The 22318-nt window shown below is 35.5% G+C and overlaps 1 protein-coding gene across 1 annotated transcript in view; it reads right to left on the bottom strand.

Moving 5' to 3' along the window:
* Nucleotides 1-4977: 4977 nt before the first annotated feature.
* Nucleotides 4978-22318, bottom strand: part of TYR (tyrosinase) — a 173786-nt gene continuing 156445 nt past the window's right edge. The window contains exons 4-5 of the mRNA XM_051987301.1: nucleotides 19937-20118; nucleotides 4978-5515 (exon numbers count right to left, since the gene is read on the bottom strand). Of these exons, the coding sequence (XP_051843261.1) occupies nucleotides 5289-5515; nucleotides 19937-20118 (409 nt within the window). The 3' untranslated portion in view covers nucleotides 4978-5288. The remainder of the gene's footprint in view (nucleotides 5516-19936; nucleotides 20119-22318) is intronic.

The following is a 22318-nucleotide window of genomic DNA, read 5'->3' as shown; positions in this document are numbered from 1 at the left end:
CAAATTGCACTGTATATCATAATCTCTGCATCAGGAATACTGATTTTACATTTCACACACTTTCTAACAGTAATTTAAACCATATATGCACATGATATATGCAGAAGTCAAATAAGCTATGTTGGGGAAGAAGACAAGAGTTTGTTATATTCCTGAAATGCTAGTAATTAGTGCTGACCCAGGTTCAAATCTCAGTTCTGTCACCAAGCTACATAGCTTTAAGCTGTTTTGTACTCCTCAGATTCTTAATCTTTATAGAGGAAATGGCTAAGCTACATAACTCTTAATATCCCTTTGAATTCAAAATCTAAAATGTTTATCAAATGTTCTAATACTCTAAAAGACTTTAGAGAGAGAATTTGTGCTTCAGGAAAACTAGATGACCAGAAGGAATGCTTCTACCTACAGCATTCTAAGTGTAAAAGTGTGGTTGATTGAGTAAAACAATTAAGGCACTTCACTAATTTTATGAAACATCTGATAATTGTTTGAAAGAACAGAGGATGGGGGCAAAGGCAAGATGGCAAAATGAAGGCAGGGATCCTCCTACGTCTTCAACCAGACTCCTAATTACCTTTAAATTCTAAACAGAATTTAGAACTTCAGAACAACCCCCAAAATGGAATGGAATATTTTTTTTTAACCAAAAGCAGGTTGGAAGGTTGGGGGCGGGGTTATTACATCTGGGTAGATATAAAGCCCAATCACAACTCAGACCATGCTGTCAGAGCTCAGATCCCAGGAAACCAGAGCAGATGGTGGGTCCTCTGAATCAGGGCAGGGATAGTGATCTCCAGACTTCTTAGCCCACAGCCATCAATGACAACTTGGAAGGTCAGATTGTCAGCAGCAGCAGCAGCAACAGTGACTGTGGCAGAGAGAAGAGCAGCTTCAGGAGACCTCAGCACACAGTAGAAGATCATAGGGTGATTGGAAGGGCATTTTGCTGCACTGTGGCAGGACTCCGCTGCTTTGCTCATATGCAGATCTGAGAGCAGTGCTGGCTTATATTATAGTCCCTAGAAGGATCTCTGAAAACAGCTACACAATGCCTGGGACATTGCACCCATTACCCTGGAAACAGAGCCCTATTTTAACGAAGATTTGAAAGCTAAGTAATAGGCTGGAAAAATGAGCAAACAAAAGGAAAAGTTTCTTGCCATTGAAAGCTACTATGGTGACAAGGAAGATCAAAATTTACACTCAGTATATGAAAGAAAAGAAACAAAGAATTGTTTGTGGCAGCCCTTTTTGTAGTGGCTAGAAACTGGAAACTAAATGAATGCCCATCAATTGGAGAATGGCTGAATAAGTGATGGTATATGAAGGTTATAGAATATTATTGTTCCATAAGAAACAATCAGCAGGATGATTTCAGAAAGGCCTGCAGAGACTTACATGAACTGATGCTGAGTGAAATGAGCAGAAGCAGGAGATCATTATTTACTTCAACAAAAAAAGTATATGATGATCAATCCTGAAGGACGTGGCCCTCTTCAACAATGAGATGATTCAAATCAATTCCAGTTGTTCAGTGATGAAGAGAGCCATCTATACCCAGAGAGAGGACCATGGGAGCTGAATGTGGATCACACATACATATCGTTCTCATGCTTTCTGTTGTGGTTTGCTTGCATTTTGTTTTCTTTCCCAGTTTTTTTTTCCTTCTTGATGCAACTTTTCTTGTGCAGCAAGATGACTATGTAAATATGTATACATGTATTGGATATAACATATATTTTAACATATTAAACATGTATTGGACTACGTCCATCTAGGGGAGAGGATGGAGGGAATGAGGGGATAATTTGGAACAGAAGGCTTTGCAAGGGTCAATGTTAAAAAAACCCATATGTATGTTTTGTACATAAAAAGCTTTAATAAAAAAAAGAAAAATAAGAATTGTCACAGGCCATGGAAGAACTCAAAAGGAATTTTGAAAATAAAGAGAGGTAGAGAAAAATTGGGAAGAAAGATGAGAGTGATGCAAAAATATACAAAAAGCTAATGAGGAGAACAATTACATAAAAAAAAATTGGCCAATGGGAAAGGAGGTACCAAAACTCACTGAGCAAAAGTAAACTAAATATGAGAAATCAAGATGCAATAAAATAAAGTCAAAAGAATGAAAAAAATGGGAAAAATGAGAACTATGTCATTGGAAAGACAATTGATATGGAAAATAGATCCAGGAGAGAGATTTTTGAAAATATTAGTCTGTCTGAAAATCATCAAAAAGATATGATAACTCCCAGGAATATCATAGTCATATTTCAGAACTTCCAGATCAAGGGAAACAATATTGCAAGTATCCAGAAAAAACAATTCAAGTATAGTGGAACCACAGTCAGGATAACACAAGATTTAGCAGCTTCAACATTTAAGGATTGGCATCCTTGGAATATGATTTTCCAGAGAATAATGGAGTTAGAATTACAACCAAAAATTACCTTCTAGCAAAAATAAGTATAATGCTTCAGAGGAAAAGGTAGATATTCAATGAAATAAAAGGCTTTCAAGAATTCATGATAAAAGACCAGAGCTAAATAGGAAATTCGATTTTCAAATATAGAACTCAGGAGAAGCATAAGAAGGATATATATATATATATAGAGAGAGAGAGAGAGAGAGAGAGAGGGTACAGGTGTGAGTTGATTATGAAGGGATAGTATCAACAAAAAATTTAATTAAGGGATGAATGTAATGCACTGGGACTTAGGGAGAGGAAGAGATGGAATTATGTCAATTATCTGCCATAAAAGAGGCAAAAAATAAAACTTTTTTACAGTGGAGCAAAAGAAGGCAAGGGGAGGGAAGTCAGTGAACTTTACTTTCATCAGAATTGGCTCATAAAAGGAAGTAATAGGGCAGCTAAGTGGCACTGTGAATAGAGCACCAGCCCTGAAATCAGGAGGACCTGAGTTCAAATCTTATCTCAGACAATTAACACTTCCTAGCTGTGTGACCCTGGGCAAGTCACTTAACCCCAATTGCTTCAGCAAAAAAAAAAAAAAAAGAAAAAAAAGAAAAAGAAAGAAAGTAACATACACGCAGATATGAAAAGAAGGAAGGACGATAGAACAAAGGGCATGTTGGGGGATGGGGTGGTCAGAAGCAAAACACTTTTGAAGAGGGATAGGATGAAAGGAAAGACAGAATAGAAAAAAACAGGGCAGAAAATATAGTTAGCAATAGTAATTATGAAAATAATTTTGAAGACAGTTTGTCTGATGAAGACCTCATTTCTCAAATATATAGAGAATTAAGTCAAATTTATTTTAATAAAAAACATTCTTCAAATGATAAATAATGCAGAGATGAACTGTGCCCAAAGGATTATAAAATCATGCATATTCTTTATCCTAACAATATCACTACTAGGCATGAATCTCAAAAGAGATTTTTTTTTTAAAAGGAAAAGGATCTATATGTAAGAATATTTATAGCAGTTCTTTTCTCAGGGAAAAAAAATGGAAATATCCATCAATTGGGGAATGATTGAATAAACTGTGATATGAGATTAAGATGGAATATTATTGTACTATAAGAAATAATATGTAGGATACTACCTGAAAAACATGGAAAAATCTTCCATGAGCTCAAGCAGAATGAAATGAATGGTGTACATAGTAATGGCAAAGTTGTGGGATGATCAGCTGTGAATGACTTTGCTATTCTTAGCAGTACAATGCTCCACAACTACGCTGAAGGACTTGTGATGAAAAATGCTATTCATGCCCAGAGAAAAAACTGCATCTGAATACAGATTGTTTTAAACTTTTTTTTCTTAAGGATTTTTTTTTGGAGGGGGTTGGAAAGGGGAGATTTATGTTTTTTTTTTTTGTTTTTTTTTTTTTGGTAGTGTGACTTTTATGCAAATGTTTTGTATAACTACACACGTGCTTTCTCAGTGCGGATGGAATGGGGAGGAAGGAATAGAATCTGGAAATCGAAGTTTTAAAAAATCTAAAAAATTTCTTTACAAGTAACTGATAAAAATAAAAATGTTAAAACAAAAAACAAACCAAAGAAAAATGAAAGAACATAGGATGCCTAATATGGGGAAGATGTTAATCAGCTAGAAGATGTTACCTTTTTTTAGGGGCCTTCATCTGGTAGAGTAATTTAATTTGATTCCCAGCTTGTAGAACTAAGAACAATATGCAGAAATTAAGACCATTTGAATTTGCTGTTGTTGTTAGGAAGATTTTCCTAACATTCAGAGTGATCTCAAAATGGAATAGACTGCATTCAAAGGTAATCACTTCCCTATCATTGAGGGGTTTTCAAGCCAAGGTAACCTAGATTCTTTTTCAGGTATAGGTCAGAGTAAATGACTACCGAAGCCTCTTTGAACTGTAAATTTCAGAGATTTGGTTATAGGATGCCTTTCTAATTAAAAAAAAAAAGCAAAAACAAAAACCTCCCTCTCTAAGATTTCAATGATACATGATTTGCTGTTATTGTATTAATATCAGAAATCTTTAGGAAAAAAAAGGTAGCAATAGTCTCCACAGTGAAACAGAAAGAGATTCTGGTCTTTTAACTGGAAGATTCAGCTCTAAATCCTGGCTCTTCTCCTATTAAACCACATGACTTTGGCATAAATATCCCAGAATCATAGATAGAACTTAAAGAAACCTTAAATGCTTTCTATGACAACCTCTTTATTTTAAAGATGAGAATAGAGGTGCCCAGAAATTCAACACAGCTAGTATATGACAGATATGAAATTTAAATTCAGAGTCTGTCAATCAAAGATAACATCTAAAATTAATAAATTTATCAAATTATTTTCATTTCCCATATATAAAGTTTCCAGCCTCAGTATCCTAGTTGTTAGACTATTCTCATATGGGTATTGCGAGAAAAGGTACTTTGTCACATTTATAACACTATGCAAGTGGGAGCTGTTATTGGAAACCAAATCTGCTATTAAAGTAGCAGATGAGGAGGGAAAATAAAAACAAAAACATAATGGTTTCAAGGGAATCTTTAATATGGTTATACCAAGTAGTTACACAGTTCATACTAGCAAGCTTTCCTGAAGAATATTTAGCTCCCAGGAATCTTCCAGGGGGAATCATGAAAATACATTTGTAGGCTAATGTTTTTGAACAGATGTGGTACCATATTGCATCCTACATTCTCATGCTGAGCATGTCTCAAGAACACCAAGATGACTTGTCAGGGTCACACCCCTCTATAACCATGTAACATTTTGCCCTTGACTTAGAGACTTTAGTGAAAGGCCTTTATACCACTCTCTATCTCCTTCCCCGAGGCTTCTAAAAGGTAGTATGATAAGCCCCACTAAGGTAGATTTCTTTCTCTGTGAGCAGGGGTTGTTCTTCTTCTGAGAACTTCTTTTTCTTCTTTCGGCACAAAAGGCTGGAAAGCCCTATGATGACTGCAGTAATCACCCCTCCAAAGGCAGCAGCTGCAACAAGCCATTGCCAAATCTGACTTGCTTGCTCCAAATAAGGCCTAACAAATTCTTGAAAGAAGTCAGGTGCTGAAAAAAGAAGACATCTAGAATCAATAAATTTATCAATAAAAATTTATTAAGAGTCCATCTTTTGCCAATTACTGTACTAGGTTTTCAGACTGCAATGAAAGAAATGAATCTTAAAATCTATATGGGATTGCATATATATATGCAAAATAAATACAATAATGTAGTGGAGAGAGAGCTGGTGATGACAGCCCAGGGATCAAGAGAGGCTGTATATAGAATGAGTCGCTGTATTACATGTTGTAAAATCTGGACATTTTACAACAATCTCTTTATCTATTGATGGAAAGGGACAAAGGTATGTTATAGGAGAGGAAAGGCACTTGAATTGGTGTAAGGTCAAATCTCAGTTCTCATTTTTATTAACTATGTGATGCTGAATTAATTGAATTAGGCCTCTGCATTTCAGCTTTCTCTTTGTAAAAATGTATATAGAAATGTATATATGTAAATTTAAGTATATGTAAACATGTATAGACATATGTAAAATTTGTAATACCACTCTCACAAGTTTATTGTAGTAAAACCATTTGGAAAAAAAACTATAAAATAATAAATCATAATAAAATAGTTTTGAAAAAATAATAAATCTCTTCTCCCACGGAGCTGTTATGATGAAAGTGTTTTATTAACATGAAAATGTGAGGTTTTATCTTCAACTGGAAGATTATCCCCAAGTACTCTTCATTTATTCATTCATTCATTAAGAAAAATATTGATTGATGTTTTTATACAAAACCCTGTGGAGTCTTAAAAAATAAATAAGTCAATGAACTTACAATATGGCAAAAGACAGCAAAAATTTACGTAAATAAACATAATACAAAAATAGAATAGTAAGGATACTCTATGTAGTTCTTAGAAGTATAAAGTTCTAAGAAATGGCAAAAAGAGAAGAAATCACTTTTGGCTTGGCAGATCAAAGAAGGCTTTATTATTTGTGATATATTTGTTATCATTATTCTTGATAACAATAACAATGATAACCAGCATGCAAGTATATAGGTATTGCTTCATTCTTTTTTTTTCTCTGGTGCCTATTACTTACCTGGCACATAATAGGTGCTTAATAAATATTTGTTTATTGATGTATATAGCACCATTACATCTGACACATAATAGATTCTTAATAAATTTGATTTATGGGTATAGCATTTTACATATATTACCCCACTGGATACAAAATCCTTGTTAGGAAAAAAATATTATTTTCCCCATTTTAAATTTTGTTAAAAAAAAAAAAACTGATACCAAGAGTGGGTAAAATTTGCACCAAATTACACAATTAAGAACCAGGATTCAGAATCAAATGTTTCTTAGTCCTGAAATCTACTAACTATCCTATGTAGTTGTTTGAGAGTATCATTTAGGTGACCCTTAAATGATAGAAAGAAGAATATTCTAGGCACAAAGTGGCAAAATCAGAATTATAGGGGAAAGTGAGGAATCTAGGTTTCTTTTTCTTTTCTTTTAAGTTCTAGAATATGATTAATTAGCATGCTATGTATGGGAGAACTAAGGAAAACTGAAGTCTTCTCGTATCCCTCCAAAACTTTACCTTATTGTCAAAAGCATAGCACATGTCATGAAATAGGATAGAACTGGTTGTTCTAGGTTGAATTCTATTTTCTGATTAACTATTAAAAAAAAATCAATGTTATGTTGTAAAGTAAGGGAGACCTGTCTTCTCTTTATTGTCAATATTGATTGGATGTGGTTAATTAAATTGTCAACTGCAATCTCTTCTTACTTGAAAGAAAATTTCTGAAAATGATCAAAATGGTTGTTTTTTCTTTCTATCTTGGAATCAAGAGAGAGACTGAGAGACCCAAATTTGAATCCTTTCTTAGACACTGTATGATGACAAGTATGTCATTTAATTTGCCTGAACCTCAGTATAGTGATGTGTAAAATGGGAATATAGTAGTATAGACAATTTACAAAGTTGAGACTCAAATGCAATTTTCTGAAATGAACTGAAATGAAACTTTGCAAGGTTTAAAGATCTATTGAATGAACAAACAAATGTTTGCTTAATCAATTACTAGAGATAAATCTATCTTCTATGTACCAGAGATAGAAGCAAGTAAAACAGTTCCTCCTTCAAGGAATTTATGTTCTAACTCACATGGGAGAACTGGCACTCGAAAAGAGGTATTTTGGTTTGGAATATAGGGACAATGAATGCAATCTTGGGAAGGGGGAGGAGTAGATAAATATACTATTTTCTAGAGGCAGCTGCTGGCATAATAGGAGTTCTGGGCCTGGTATCAGGAAAATCTGAGTTCAAATATAGTCTGAGACACAGCTCTCTAAAACTAGGTGAGTCACTTGGTTTCTTTGTGCTGATCTGCACTACATCAGATCTTCTCCTTCTCCAATAAATTGCCCAGTATTGAATGTAGAGATTTTGATTTATTATTGATATTAAATATATAACAAATTTGAATTCCAAAATTATCTTTCTTTGTTTCCTCTCCATCTCTGCAATCAAAACTCATTGCTTTTCAAATTAAGTCTTAATGAACCATTAGAAAATAATGCTAAAGTGTTATTGATTTATAGAGATGACTGGATTTGTGTTCTTAAGGCCACAGGGTGAGGAAACTCCCATCACTGATGCAGTTTGGAAATGTTTCTGCAATATGCAATTGTAGAGAGTTGTTTAGACAATTGATAGATTAAATAATTACATGGGTCACACAGCCAGTATATGTTGGGTTAGAGTTTGCACCAAAAATTTCTTGGAGGAGGTAATTTCTTTATCTATTACATCAATAGTGTCAAACTCATATAGAAATGGGGACCATTAAACTATAAATGAATATCTCTCCAGGCCACATATTGACTTCAAAAATCACAGATTATCATAATCTTATTTTATCGTACAGCCATGCCTCAGATAAATTGTGGATTTGATTCCAGATGATCTCAATAAATTGAATATCACAATAAGAAAGTCACATGAATTTTTTTGATTTCACAATACATATAAAAGTTATTTTTAAATCATACTCTAGTCTATAATGTCTAAAAATTACAATTCATCTATCTTAATTAAATATATTTTATTATTTTTTAAAATGCTAACCATCATCTGAGCCTTCAGTGAGTTCTAATCATTTTTCTGATGGAGGGTCTTGCCTTAGTGATGATGGTTGCTGACTGATCAGGGTGGTGCTTGCTGAAAGTTGGAGTGGCTTTGGCAATTTCTTAAAATAAGACAACAATGAAGTTTGCTTTGCCTATTAGTTCTTCCTTTTGCCTGAACACTTGGAAGCCATTGCAGGGTTTTTACTTGGTCTAATTTCAATATTGTTGTATTACAGGGAATAGAAAAGCTTGAGGAGAGGGAGACAGATGGGAAATGGCCAACTGGTAGAACAATTAAAACACCTGCAACTTTTGTCAATTAAGTTTGCTATCTTATATGGGTTGGGTTTGAAGTGCCTGCAAATAATTACAATAATAACATCAAAGATCACCCATCATAGATAACCCTAAAAGATATAATAATGAAACCTTTTGAAATATTGCAAGAATTACCAAAAGGTGACCCAGAAGCACTATGTGATTATGTGCTGTTGGAAAAATGGTGTTGATAGACTTGCTCAGTATTGCCGTAAATCTCCAATTTGCAAAAAATATAATCTCTTTGAAATGTGACAAAGCAAAGCACAATGAAATGAGATGTGTCCGTATTTTTATTTTGTTAAATACTTCCCCATTATATTTTACTCTATCATAGTTCCAGTTTCACATAAGTGTGATCTGATCACATAAGAGATCTGAAAATTGCAATGCTGTTGGCTGGACAGTATTTGATTGTTATGTCACAATTCCCTTTTAATATCCTGACCCAGTTTCTCCAATTGTCCTATTTAGTTACTCTGCCTCAGGTTATAACCTTTCTGTTTTAATGTTTGATGAAACAAAGGTTTTATATCTTTAGACTGTAATCATTCTTTTTTAATGTTTGACAGGATAAAGGTCTATCCATTTTAGACATCATTAGAATATCAGGAGCCTCTCCAGTACCTCCCTCCATTGTGTCATCGTAGGTGCCTCCCCCCATTAGGTTATCCCCATCCAGGTACCTCCCCCATTATGTCATTGTTTTTGTTATCCTATAAAAAATCTTGCTGTCCCGATACTCAGGGCTGGATTCCTTGAAATGATAGTCTCATTCAGCCCTGGGACCAAACAATGGATCATTTGGTCCCAGAAAATCTCTCCATTTAATAAACTATTAAATTGTTCTCTAATCTCTGTCTTGCTCAGTTTCTCCAGCATTGCATTTTGGAGGTTCCAGCGAGATATCAGAAACTGGTCAGGACATTAAAAGGGAACTGTGGCATAACATAATAATTGTATTACATGACATTGCCTCTAGGAAAACTGAGGCATCTTGTAAATCCTTTTAGAGAAAGTTGTTTTCTAATGAATTTTATTCATAAAATATTTCTTTTGATAGATTTCAGTTTGTGTTAATGAAGTATCTGAGAACAAAGAGGTCTTCTTAGTATTCTAAATGGAAAAAAAGTTTGGGTGTCTTCAGAAAGATCTTACATCACCATATTGCCCCATCCAGTGTCTTTTTTCTCTTTTTGCCCACTAAGTGAATCTTTTTTTTTTTTTTCTGGGACCAAATTTAATTACTTTTATTCATTTAATCAAGATTGTTTTGTGACTCATTGATTGATTTTAGATCCAGGTCTGTTTCCTGAAACTCAATTGTGGAATATCCATTTAAGCTGTTTCCCTACATTAATTTTCAGTTGGTCTTACCCTGAGCAGGAAGCTTATTCTTTATTAACTGGACTATCAGATCAATGTTTCCTATAGTATAAGTATTATTCCTATATTGCATATGAAGAAAGTAAGAATCAAATGGACTTCAGTTGTCAACACATTACACTTACTAGTTATGTGTTCATGTTCATTTAGAATTCCAAGTACTAGTATTTTTCCTGCTTTACCTTAGCATCTCTGACAACTCTATTTGGGTATTCTCAGTCTCCATGATTGCCTATTCATAGGCAGTTAGGACAAGAAATTGTAAGAAGCATTGTTGATACCTGCCACAAAGGATTAATGGGCAAGCAATGGGAAATGGAAAACTATATAATAAATCCTATTCAACATTTCAATTCATTAAAAAAGGATGAATTTTGCTGAATTTCAAATAAAAATTCATTAAATTTAAACAAGGAACATAGGGGAAAACAGAAGGCTCTAAATTTTTTTTTAAAGGCACACTTCCTTTATTCAAAATGTTTCCTTTCTAGCTTCTATATAAATCTCTTGGTTACCTTCTCTCTCAATTTACCTTTTCACTGCCAGAGGAAAAATATCATGCCTTAAAATTGATCTATATTTTACTTTCTGTCAGGTGTTTCCTTCAGTACTTCTCCACTCCCACTCCCATCCCCACCCCCGACTCCCCACTGGATTCAATCTGCCTCTCACAGAAAAAGCTTAAGGGGCTCTAGAAGTGTTAATTATATTTCATTAACCTATTATTTAATTTCACCTCACTTCCATTACTTTCTATTTAGCCTTATATTTAAGATGTTTCAAGCTTCATCAATAAAACAGGCTTTAGACCTTCTCAATGGGAAGGCTTTGAAGAACTGAGGTGATTTCCTGGAGTTTTTGTTTTGTTTTGTTTTGTGTGTGTGTGTGTGTGTGTGTGTGTGTCTAAAATACCTGAGAGTGCCCGCCCATAAAGTTACCTAAGCAAATCAAAAGCAAAGGATAGCTAGAGCCACAGTTAGGCCTATAATTCTGAGGGGTAGAGAAAGGAGAGATGAGTGATTGCAGAGTTATTAGAAACCAAGAGCATTATTTGGAAGCTTCTGAGGAAAGATGTGATATATCTATATATCAATATATCTATCTCTACCTATATATGTGATATATAAGGGTAGGGTGAGAGACAGGAAAAAAAGATAAACAGAGAGAAGAGCAAGAGAGACACAGATGGAGAGAAACAGAGAGAGACAGAGCAACAAACACACACCCACAGAATTTAAGTATTTATTATGTGCCAGTTGAAGGGGAAATAGAAAGACAACTATATGTCAACCCAGGAAAACAATGTTCAAGCCTAAATCTGCCATTTTCTAACTATATAGGTGTTGTTGAGGTTAGCCAAAAAAAAAAAAGGAGGGGGGGAGAGGAGCTTATTGACACTGAGCAACTCTCTCTCAGTGGGTTAGGATCCTAATTAAGAAGATAGCAAAGATTGGGGAGACAGGTTTAATTTTATTTAGACTCCAGAGGCCCAAGGCTAGGGAGCAAGGTCCAAATGAATTGAGAGAGTAATCTTCAAGTCAATAATGAGTGATGATTATTCACAAGGCCAGGATCTCCAAGTGAATTGAAGGTGGGGATTATTTTAGTAGTTTCCCAAGGCCAAGTAAAAGGGTAGGGAGGGGTTGTCAGGAGATTCAGAGTTTTCTGACCCAGGCCCTCCTCCCAAAGGTCAAAGGACCAAACAGTTCTATTATTATTGCAATGCAGGAGAAACTGAGCAAGATAGAGATCAGAGAATATGTAATAATTTATTAAATGGAGAGATTTACTGGGACCAAATGGATCCATGTTTGGTCCCAGGGATGAATGAGACTATTATCTCAAAGAATCCAGCAAGAAAATGTCTGATGAAAATGACATGGCCCAAGGTGATATGCTTTAGAAGCACCAAATGTTGGGGTTCAGTCATGTGAAGAATTTACAAATGGCATTCTCTTTGGCAAAATGTACATTTATTTAGGAAAAGAGGTTATAGACAAAATGAAGGGATAACATATACACCAGGAATGGTCAAATGTGAAATATGAAATATTTCAAATATGAAATAAAGAGGGAGAGCATATAAAAAACAACTTAGTTCCTCAGTAGAACATACAATTTTACTCAGTAGAAAGGGAGTATCCCATGAGGGATCATTTGCTACATCAGGAATATTACTTTCTTCTTGCATTCTTGCAATGTCTGGCTTTGGCATAAAGATATTTTCCCTTTTTATCTGATTTTTAAAAAAAATATAGTATGACGAATATGAAAATATGTTTAAAAGAATTGCACATGTTTAACATATCAGATTGCTTGTTGTCTTAGAGAGGGGGTAAGGGAAGGAAAGGCAGAAAAATCTGAAACACAAGATTTTGCAAAGGTGAATGTTGAAAACTATCTTTGCATGTATTTGGGAAAATAAAATACTATTAAAATAAAAACAATTTTGAAAATTAGAAAGGAAAGAAAATCTCACATGGGATCATAAGGGTCAGCTGTCTGAGACTGGATTTGAAGTCTGGTCTTCACACCAAGTATGCAACGTGTCATTTAAAAAGCTAAGTTTTTATCCCTAACGTCTAGCAAAGTACCCAACACAGAGAAAAAAAAGACTTAATAAGTGGTTGTTGCAATGAATTTATTTCCCTCCTATGCTTGAGTACATTGTGTATCGTTTTTTAAATTATTTATGAATTATCTTTTCTCTATTGTTATGTTGCAAACACTTAAAGGATATGGATTTTATATTGTTAATCCTGTTCATCTATAGTAATAGAATCATAAATTTAGTTTTGATGGGATCTCCGAGGTCATCCAGTCAGTAAATCAATCAGTCAACCAGGATTTATTATGTGTTTACTACTGGCCAGGAATGATTAAGTACTGGAGATACTGAAAAAGGCAAAACACAAAAAGTCATCTAAAAACAAGTCTCTCAAGGAATGTGAAAGTCAAAGAGAAGTGACTTGCTCATAGTTTTCTAAGTAATAAGGGAAAGAGATAGCAATTGAACTTGTTCTTTATGACTTTGAATCCAGCACTTTTTCCCCATTATTACCATGATGCTTCAAACTCAAAAGATATTCAAGAAATACTTTTTAAAATGAATGAATAGGGCCTTTCCAAAGTCTATTTTGCTAAAAAAAAAAAAAAAAAAATTACAATTATAGTGACCATTATCCCATTGTAACCGTCTTGGGCTCTTTCAATTAATAGTTTTCTTGGGAAGGAGGAAACTGATATAAACTGAGAACTGCCCATGAGAGATGTCATCCATGGAAACAAGGTTAAGTTTCCCATAGGACTTACTATTTCATTTCCTAAATCCTCATTAAAAATGGTCATTTATAAGTCAAAAGTAACTGGCACCCTCATTAAAAAAACAAAACAAAACTTTTAGAAGAAAAAACATTTGCCAAAATGTCAGATGTTACAATTTTTTCTTATAACACAATTGAGTAATTAATTATGAAAGCTCTGGTTGATGAATAATTAACTCTTAAAACTACATTTTACTGGGAAAGTATTGAAAAAACATTTTTTTAGAATGAGTTTAAAGATCAGATGTGAATAAAGTTAATTTTAGAACTTTTCTCAAAGTGCTCCTGAGAATCTTAATTCAAGTGCTACTTCCAGCTGAATAGTCTATCTGTATTTGTGTTGCTAAAGTCAAATGTCTTCCAGAAATAAAATCCTATAAGTATAAGTTTGAATTTTGCAAAAGCTCCCTTGGTGTTAATTTTGAAGTCACTTATATATGAATTTAACTTCTGTAACTTATGATCATATACATTTGCTACAGTTGGTGACAGAGCAACAACTGAGGGGGACTGTATTGGACAGAAGAACCCCGAGGAGCTGGCAGCAGGCAAGAAGAAGACAACTAATATGTTGGGTTACTTGAACAAACTGGATATGTTTGCCCTCAAAAGAAAGAGATTTAATGGATTTGTTGTTGAGATAAACATTCAAGAAACTATTAAAACTTCCTTGAGCCTATTATGTATCACTCTGACCCTGGAAATTTAGGCAGTACTTAATTGTACAGCAGAGAAACAACTTTGAGGATGAAAAACACTCTGAGGGGCATGGCAGAACTTGAGTTAAATCTCCTTAGTACATAATTCTTTAGCTGGTGAATCTATTTAAGCAACATCCTCTCTCTGTCCCCCCCTCACTCCCCCAGAAAGCAGGTCAGCTGCTTCTAACAGGAGTCCTAATCTGTTGAAAGCAGACTCCTGGCACTAATTCTCACATTCCTGGCTTTCAATACTGACTAGAATATAGGAATTATGTAAAAATAACTCTGACAGTAGGGTCATCTATGTCGATAAAGCAATTATCAGTATGTTTCATTGTGTCAGACAATGAGAATTTTTTTAACCCAGGTATATGAGATAGATATGATTAGTTTATGCATGGGTTATTTCCTGTACATCTCTTCAAATATTTGCACATAATCCATAGGAATGAATATTTGTTGAATAAATGTAAAGAAATGAATGTGAAAGAAAATAAAGTTGTTCTATTGGATTCTAGAGTAGGAGTAGGATAATGAGTGAAAAGGCAGGAATTTAAACAATGACATGGTGAATAATGGAATGGATTGCCTTCTTAAATAGTGAGTACACCAATGGGATAATCAAATAGAATATGGATGACTACTTTGGATCCTAGAAGGTTGGAGAAGATGATTTTCTTGGATTCTTCCTTATATTCCCAATATGAATCTATTATACCTTCTACTTATTCAATGAATTGGTGTATTAAGGTAGAAAACCTTCTGATTTGCTATTCTCACTCCTCCTGTGTGTGTGTGTATGTGTGTGTGTGTGTGTGTGTGTGTTTCTATCCCTTTTTTCATTCGTTCACTCCTCAGTGGATCAAGAGTTTATCTTTCAAAGTGAATCTGGTATACTTTTGATTGATAAATCTGTGGCTGTCACACATATTTAATTGTATGATCATACTTTTAGTGTGTCCTTTTTAAGTGGTGATAGAACTGGTGCAAGGACTTGTTTTGATAGGACAAATTTTTCCACCTGGATAATTCCCTTGATGAGGGTTGCCTGAAACTGAAAGGGGCACCCCAAAACTCTCTCTCTGAAACTCCTTCAAGGAGAAAATCTCCTTGAATTCTGGCCTCTGTAAAAGACTCCACCTGAAGGAAACAGGATAAACAGCTTCATTCTGTTATTCTGAGAGACAGACACTACCCCCACTGATAACACTCACTATTGATAAAGCTCCCCATTAAGGAGGAGATTAACCCAGAGGCACTCATTTAGTTACAAGATTTTCTGTTCTGATGCACCCAGCCCCCATCAAGAACTGCCCCCAGCTTCTAGCCTAAAAAGAGGCAATTTGAAACTCAGTCTTTGCAGAGGACCTAACATGCCAGGCACCTCTCTCTCCTTGGCATAAGCCGCAACCCTTTGCCCACTGAAATGATATTCTCTTTCAGCATTACCCTCTCTTTATCTTTCTTACCCATTTCCCTAGGAAGGCTTTATATTTCTCTGTCGGGATTTCTCTGCTAGAAACTTTACTTCTCTGTCAGGACCTTGCCACCAAGGAATTCAATCTTTCTATTCATGCATAGCAAAGGCTGATTGCCCAATGCCAATAATAAACTTCTTTTGCCAGTCTAGATTTCCAGGTTTGTAAGTTCCTTTACGAAGTGCCTCTGTGCTGCCAGAAGGGGGTTCCCACAACTCCCTGCCCTGTGCCAAATCCTAGGGGAATCTAGGGAAGCCAAACATCTTTGTTTATCCCAAATGGGATATACACAGTTCTAGCAGACATCTGGATTTATTAATTGGCTTAGAGATATGATACTTTTGTACCAATGAGGTAAGTCTTCTGATTGAATTGCAGGCCTCTGGGGAAAACAGATTAGCACTGTTTAATCATACATCGAATTTTCTGAGCAGAACTTACCTAGGTCACAGCTAGAAGACTAATTAGCTACAACGAACATCATTTCTCTTGAGCTGAAGCACAGCTATCCTGTGTTACTCAACTACACGAAAGTAGCCATATTTCTAAGATGTATCTATGCTTTCATACACTGTTACGGTGTCAAAAGATGTGTAATGGGATGGGGTGGAGAAATTCTCACATAGAAGAGACTGGAGAGCCTACTTTGGAAAGACACAATGTTGTGTGATGAAAGTGCCTGCTGACCATGGCTCTCCATTTCTAGCATGCACAGACATTTTGTGATCTCTTCAACTGCAAGGATTCTTTCTTTAGCCCTAGTGCTTAGCACAATGCCTGGCACATAGTAGGTACCTGCCAAATGTTTGCTGATTAACTCATTCACTGATTCTGTTCTGTTTAATAATCATATGATAAAGAGACAGATTGTTGATTGACACTGTAGCTGAAAATGAAGTACTTTCCAAAGATAATGACCAGCAAACTGAGCCCATTTGCATTTTTCTAGCCCAAATGGTGTTTGAAATAGGGAGATAATCATGTAAGAGATAAAGGCCTCAGAACCTTCTGTAAATGAAACCAACATGTGGTCCATTAATATATCTGTTTTTTATCTCTTTGCATTTGCTTCTTTGTTTCTTTTAGGGATATTCTCTCTGTCTCTGTCTCTCTGTCTCTCTGTGTGTGTCTCTGCCTCTCTTCTTCCCTCCCTCTTTTCCTCCCCCTTTTCCCCCCACTGTGGCACTTTCCTAGTAAATAAACTGAACAAACATTCTATCACTTCTAGGATCAAATAAAACATGATCTCCTTTAAAATCCTTCATGACCTAGCTCCCTCCTATCTTTCCAATATTCTTATACCTTACTCTTCAACATATACTCTTGAGTTCAGTGACACTGATCTCCTGGTCATACTTCACCTCTTATATTCAGGAAATTTTTTTTTTTTACTGTCCCCTATTCCAGGGATGATCTAATACCTCTTCTCTGACTCTTGCCTTTCCTGGCTCCCCTGGTTTTAGTTTTGTAAGAAACAGGATTTTGCAAATCTTAATTGTTTTGCTTCCACAAGAGTCCTTGAGGAAGGGTAGATACGCCAGGGAATTCAATAAGGGAGGTTGTCTCTTGGACAAGGAAGAATTGGAAAATTGGGGCATGAACAAAAACATGAGCTCAAAGAACCAAAGGAAGAACTGCTTCAGTCACATTTTGCTTAAAATTGATATTACTAACATTATAAGGAAAAAAGAATTGTAAACTGGAAAGGATTCTGACCACCTGAAGGCAGAAATAGGACTAAATAAATAAACCCCATAAAAGGCTTTTTTTGGCCCCTGTGAGTACGTGTTGTGATTCTGGTTGTTGCTCTTTGTTCTTGAAGAGGACCAAAATGACATCACTTTGTTAGAGTGTGTCTGACTGTGGCTAATCAAACCAATATGAGTTCAAAATGCTCTGCCACAAATAGCCCTTGTGAACCTTTGAGGTGGCTTCTCTAACTGTGCATTTAAAATTTCTTTTGAGTTAATTCAATTCTTCTTTGTTCATATACTATGACATCTTCTCCAATTAAGTGGACAGTCCTGTGCCAGTGTCTCCCATGTTAAACAATCAATTCTAAAGTATGTAAGAAACAACTTGAGTATCTTTGTATTACTTTTTCTGACAACTTTGAGAGTACTTGCCATGTGTGAGTTTTTCATAAAATAATATTTTTGGCAAGTGTACATTTGGCATTCAAACAACGTGTCCAGCCCAAAGGAGTTGTGCTCTCTGCAGTAGAGTTGGAATGTTTGGCAGTTTAGTACGAGGAAGGATCTTATTCTATATAGTATCTTATCCTGCCAGGAAATCTTCAGAATCTTTCTAAGACAATGCAAATGGAAGAGATTCTGTTTCCTGGCATGGTGCTATCCAGGTTTCACAGTGGTCACCCACTGTGGTCACCCATCAGTTCTGTATAGTTTCAGCTTGGTAGTCAATCTAATACATCACCTCTTTTAATACCACTTTCCTTCAAAGTCTCTCAAACACTAAGCTAGCTCTGGCAATGCATATATCAATCTTATTATCAATGTGAACATCTCTGGAAAGTGTACTGCCAAGGTAAGTGAACTTATCCACAACATTAAATATTTCTCCATTTATTATAAGTGAGGGTTCCAATTAGACACACACCCTTCTTATAAGAACTCTAATAAACACCTTCTTCCTCACACTTGGCTAATCTGTTTCAATATGTAGAATTGAGGCTGCTACAGAGCTATCTCCTTTAGATTTATAATCAGGAAAGCAGTGAGTGATGGTAGCTCATTCCAAATTCTTGATTAGGCTGGAGTTCAAGGAGATCACTCACAAAAAGGGGTAGGGAGAACCCTTCCCACACTCGTAACTAAAACCCCATATTCTACAAAAGGCTTTTCCTACCCCCTGCTAAATTTAGTGTCTATTCTCTCTTATCTACCCCCTGCCTCCACCATATACCTTGCTTGTACTTATTTAATTTCCTCTTATGTCCCTCATTAGATTATGAGCTCCTTGAAGACAGAGGCTATATTTTTTCTTTCTTTGTATCTCCAGCTCTTAGCACAGTGTTTGGTATATAGTAAACGCTTTTGATTTTAGCTATGCCTGACTATCAGATCTCATTTGGGGGTTTCTTGGCAAAAATATTAGAGTTGTTTTCCAGTTCCTTCTCCAACTCATTTTATAGAGGAGGAAACTGATGCAAACAGAATTAAAGTAAGTGTCCAGGCTCATATTACCACTAAGATTTGAATTCAGGAAAATGAGCCCTTAATAAACTCACTAAAATTGTTGTTGTTTGTCCTTTTTTCTTGAAAAGAGTGATTTCAGGGAGGAGATACCAGGGCATACAAGTTAGATGGATTTAACTGAGAGTGGGCTGTGCAAAGTCACCAATTTCACTTTCTCTTCTAGAGCCATGTGGGGTCAAATGTTTATTGACTGATTGATCTCTATGTCAATACTGAGCAAATGAGTGAGAGGTGAGGTAAGGTGAGAATTCCTCCACACTGATCTTTGAGATCAAGAATGCTTCAAAATTTTTGCCTATTAATATTAGGCATGTGTTCCTGCAGTACAAATAAGGGGCAAGATGGAGAAGATAGAATGGAGAAGTTAGACATTCAATCTTAAATTTTTGAGCTTAATGCTATCATAGTTTGCTTTTGTTTTCATGATAAAATCTGCATTTAATCTATATCTGAGTATGTGAAGTTTTGGGGTGGACCTACTCTAGGAGGGAGGAAAATTTAAGATTATAGGTAAGAAGGTAGAAACACATGAACAAGTTAACAGTATTTTCAAAGGAATAAACTCTCATCTCAATTTAATGTACAGAATCTGAGGTGAAGAGAATGGTTTAATAGTTCATAGCTGAGATCATAGGAAGGAAGGAGGGAAAGAAGAAACTATTTTAGCATAGTACATCATATAACTTTATTTTATTGAAATAATTTATTACACTAGAGAAATAGATGCTACTTGAAGAATTCTGAAATTTGGTTAAACTTTTAATTAATCATCTATTATCTGGGGATTATGTAGTCATTGAGGATTATATCAAAAATACTATTCAAGATGATGATTTTATTATTCTCCCCCCTTAAAATATACTGACCACATTATTGTCAACATATGAAGAGAACAAAACATTACCTGGCTCAGCTAGGTAGGCATAATCATATCCCAATTCTCTGGACAAAACAAAAAACTCTCCATTTGTGTAGACAGGGATGAAAGGAACCATGTAGGATTCACGGTTGTGTCCAATGGGTGCATTTGCTGCTGGGTAAACTTCTTGTAATGGACGATGTCTCCGGAGCCACTGTTCAAAAATACTGCAGAAAAAAAACAGAAAATCAGCCATACTAATGTGTCCAATATGCTATTTATCATTGTTTGCCAAAGGGATGTTTGTAGATTTTAAAGTAAAAAAAAAAAATAGAAAATTTTAAACTCTGTTGTTTTTCTTGATTCCTTTTTACTCTGGAAAATTTCATGCACATTGACCACATCTTTAAAAATTGTTAGACAGCTAAGCACAATAATCAGACTCAAAAATGCTCATGCATTGTCATGAAACAAATGTGACAACTTTGATGAAAAGGGATCCACAAGTGATGAATAAAAATCCTGCCACAAAGGTTTGATTCTGAAAAAAGTAGAATGCTATTGAATTCGAATGTTTTGTGGTTGTTGATCTTTCATTTTACATTGTATACAATATTTTCCTGGCACCCCTTTATTCACTTTGTATCAGTTCAAATTTTTTTCATGCTTTTCTACATTAATTATAATAATAATTTATTACAGTTCAGTAATATTCTATTATATTCATGTGGAAAGAGGCATAAAAGAAAACAAAAAAAAATTCTGTGAATGACACTCAAAAGATGAGTCTCAAGAAGAAAATTGAAAAAAAAAAAAAAAAACAACCCAGAGGTAAAATAAAAATATTTTCACCTTTAAGGAGAGAGAAGAGAGAGTGGGTTTGAGATACTGTTATTGGCTTGATCAGCAATCCTTTTGCTCTGCTTATTGGCTTCATGTCTCATTTTCAATACTAGAAGGAAAGAAAGAAAAAATATGGAAAGAGAGAAAGAGAGAGGAAGAAAGAAAGCCTCTAAATCAGCAACATGGGCCAGCAACATCTGCTCCAAAACTCCTTGAATTTAGTATTCCATGCATTTTAAGGAGGAAAAGAAAATGCTTTAGCACTTGACAATTGCTTGGTACTCATCCTGGCATAATGTCCAACTCCCACTACTGCTGATATTGCCTTCCACTATCCACAATGCCTCCCCAGTGAAGGCAGTAGCAATGCACAGGACTGCTATGATGTAGTCCAAAATACTGAGGTTCTGTGCATGGGGGTTGGGAGGGGCAGAGGCAGGTCACAGGGGAATTCCTAGAAGACAATATGACTGTACTATCTAGTTTCTTGGTTCCTAAAAGAATAGTATTGGAAAGTCCATGGAATGGCTAGCATGACAGGAGAAGCTTTGGGAGCAAAAACAGCAGCAGTGGAAGACTTAGGATTTCTGGCAACTCTAAAGCCAGATGGAGGCTAGAGATTTTGCTTTTGATGTGGTTGATATAGCAAATGACATTGCACCAGGTGATGTGCTTTAGGGGAAGCACCAAATGTTGGGGTTTGGTAATGTAAAGAAGTCAAAATGGCCATTTTCTCTGGCAAAAGGTAGGTTGGTTTAGTCAAAGTATAGACAAAATTAAGGGATACAATACACACCAGGAATGGTAAGTATGAGTGGGAGAGTATATACTTAGCAAGAAAGGGGTTTTAATAATTCATATGGAAAAGACAAGTTCCCTAGTGGAACTCGTAATTAGCCAGGAGAAAGGAAATACCCCCAAGACTTTGGTGCATGTTCTTACTTGGTAGATTAAATACTAAAAAGGAATTTAGCACCCTAAAAAAGTTCCCTGTAATGGGGAGGCAAACACCATAAGGTATAGTGAATTTTGAGAGGAGAGATACACCGTATGGCGTGGGAGAGAGGTGAAAAAAAAAGACATCACCAGCTAGGGTGTCGTGACTGACTGACCCAAAGGAGTATAGCAAAGATAGCATGGGCAATAAGCAGATTTATAGAGGAAATTTAACTTCAGGGATGTGATTGGGATTTCTTGACTGGACACAGCAAGATGGAATTGCCCACAACCTCCACAGAGGGTGGGACCACAAGTCTAACCTGATTCCCACCAGTGCTTTGCCCTGGGAGCAGTTCTATCAATATTTCATTCTTTCTTTGCCAACCGCATCCAGAACTTCATCACTTCTATGTAATGTTCTCTCTAAAATGTTATGTTCTCTGTTGAGGTTTTCTTGGAGTCTCTGGAGGCAATTTTCGTTTCAATTCAGTAATCACCACAAGTACAGCCAGTTGTTAAAGTCCAAATCCTTTATTGTCTCCTTCAAAGTCTTGTCTCCTTCACTTGGGGCTAATTTTCTTATAGTCCAGATCCTTTATTATCTCCTTCCTGGGGTTTGTGCAGCTTTCTGGAGAGTCTTCCAGA

Source organism: Antechinus flavipes, chromosome 3 (assembly GCF_016432865.1).
Source record: "Antechinus flavipes isolate AdamAnt ecotype Samford, QLD, Australia chromosome 3, AdamAnt_v2, whole genome shotgun sequence".
Classification (NCBI taxonomy): Eukaryota; Metazoa; Chordata; class Mammalia; order Dasyuromorphia; family Dasyuridae; genus Antechinus; species Antechinus flavipes.
This window is presented reverse-complemented; position numbering and strand designations above follow the sequence as displayed.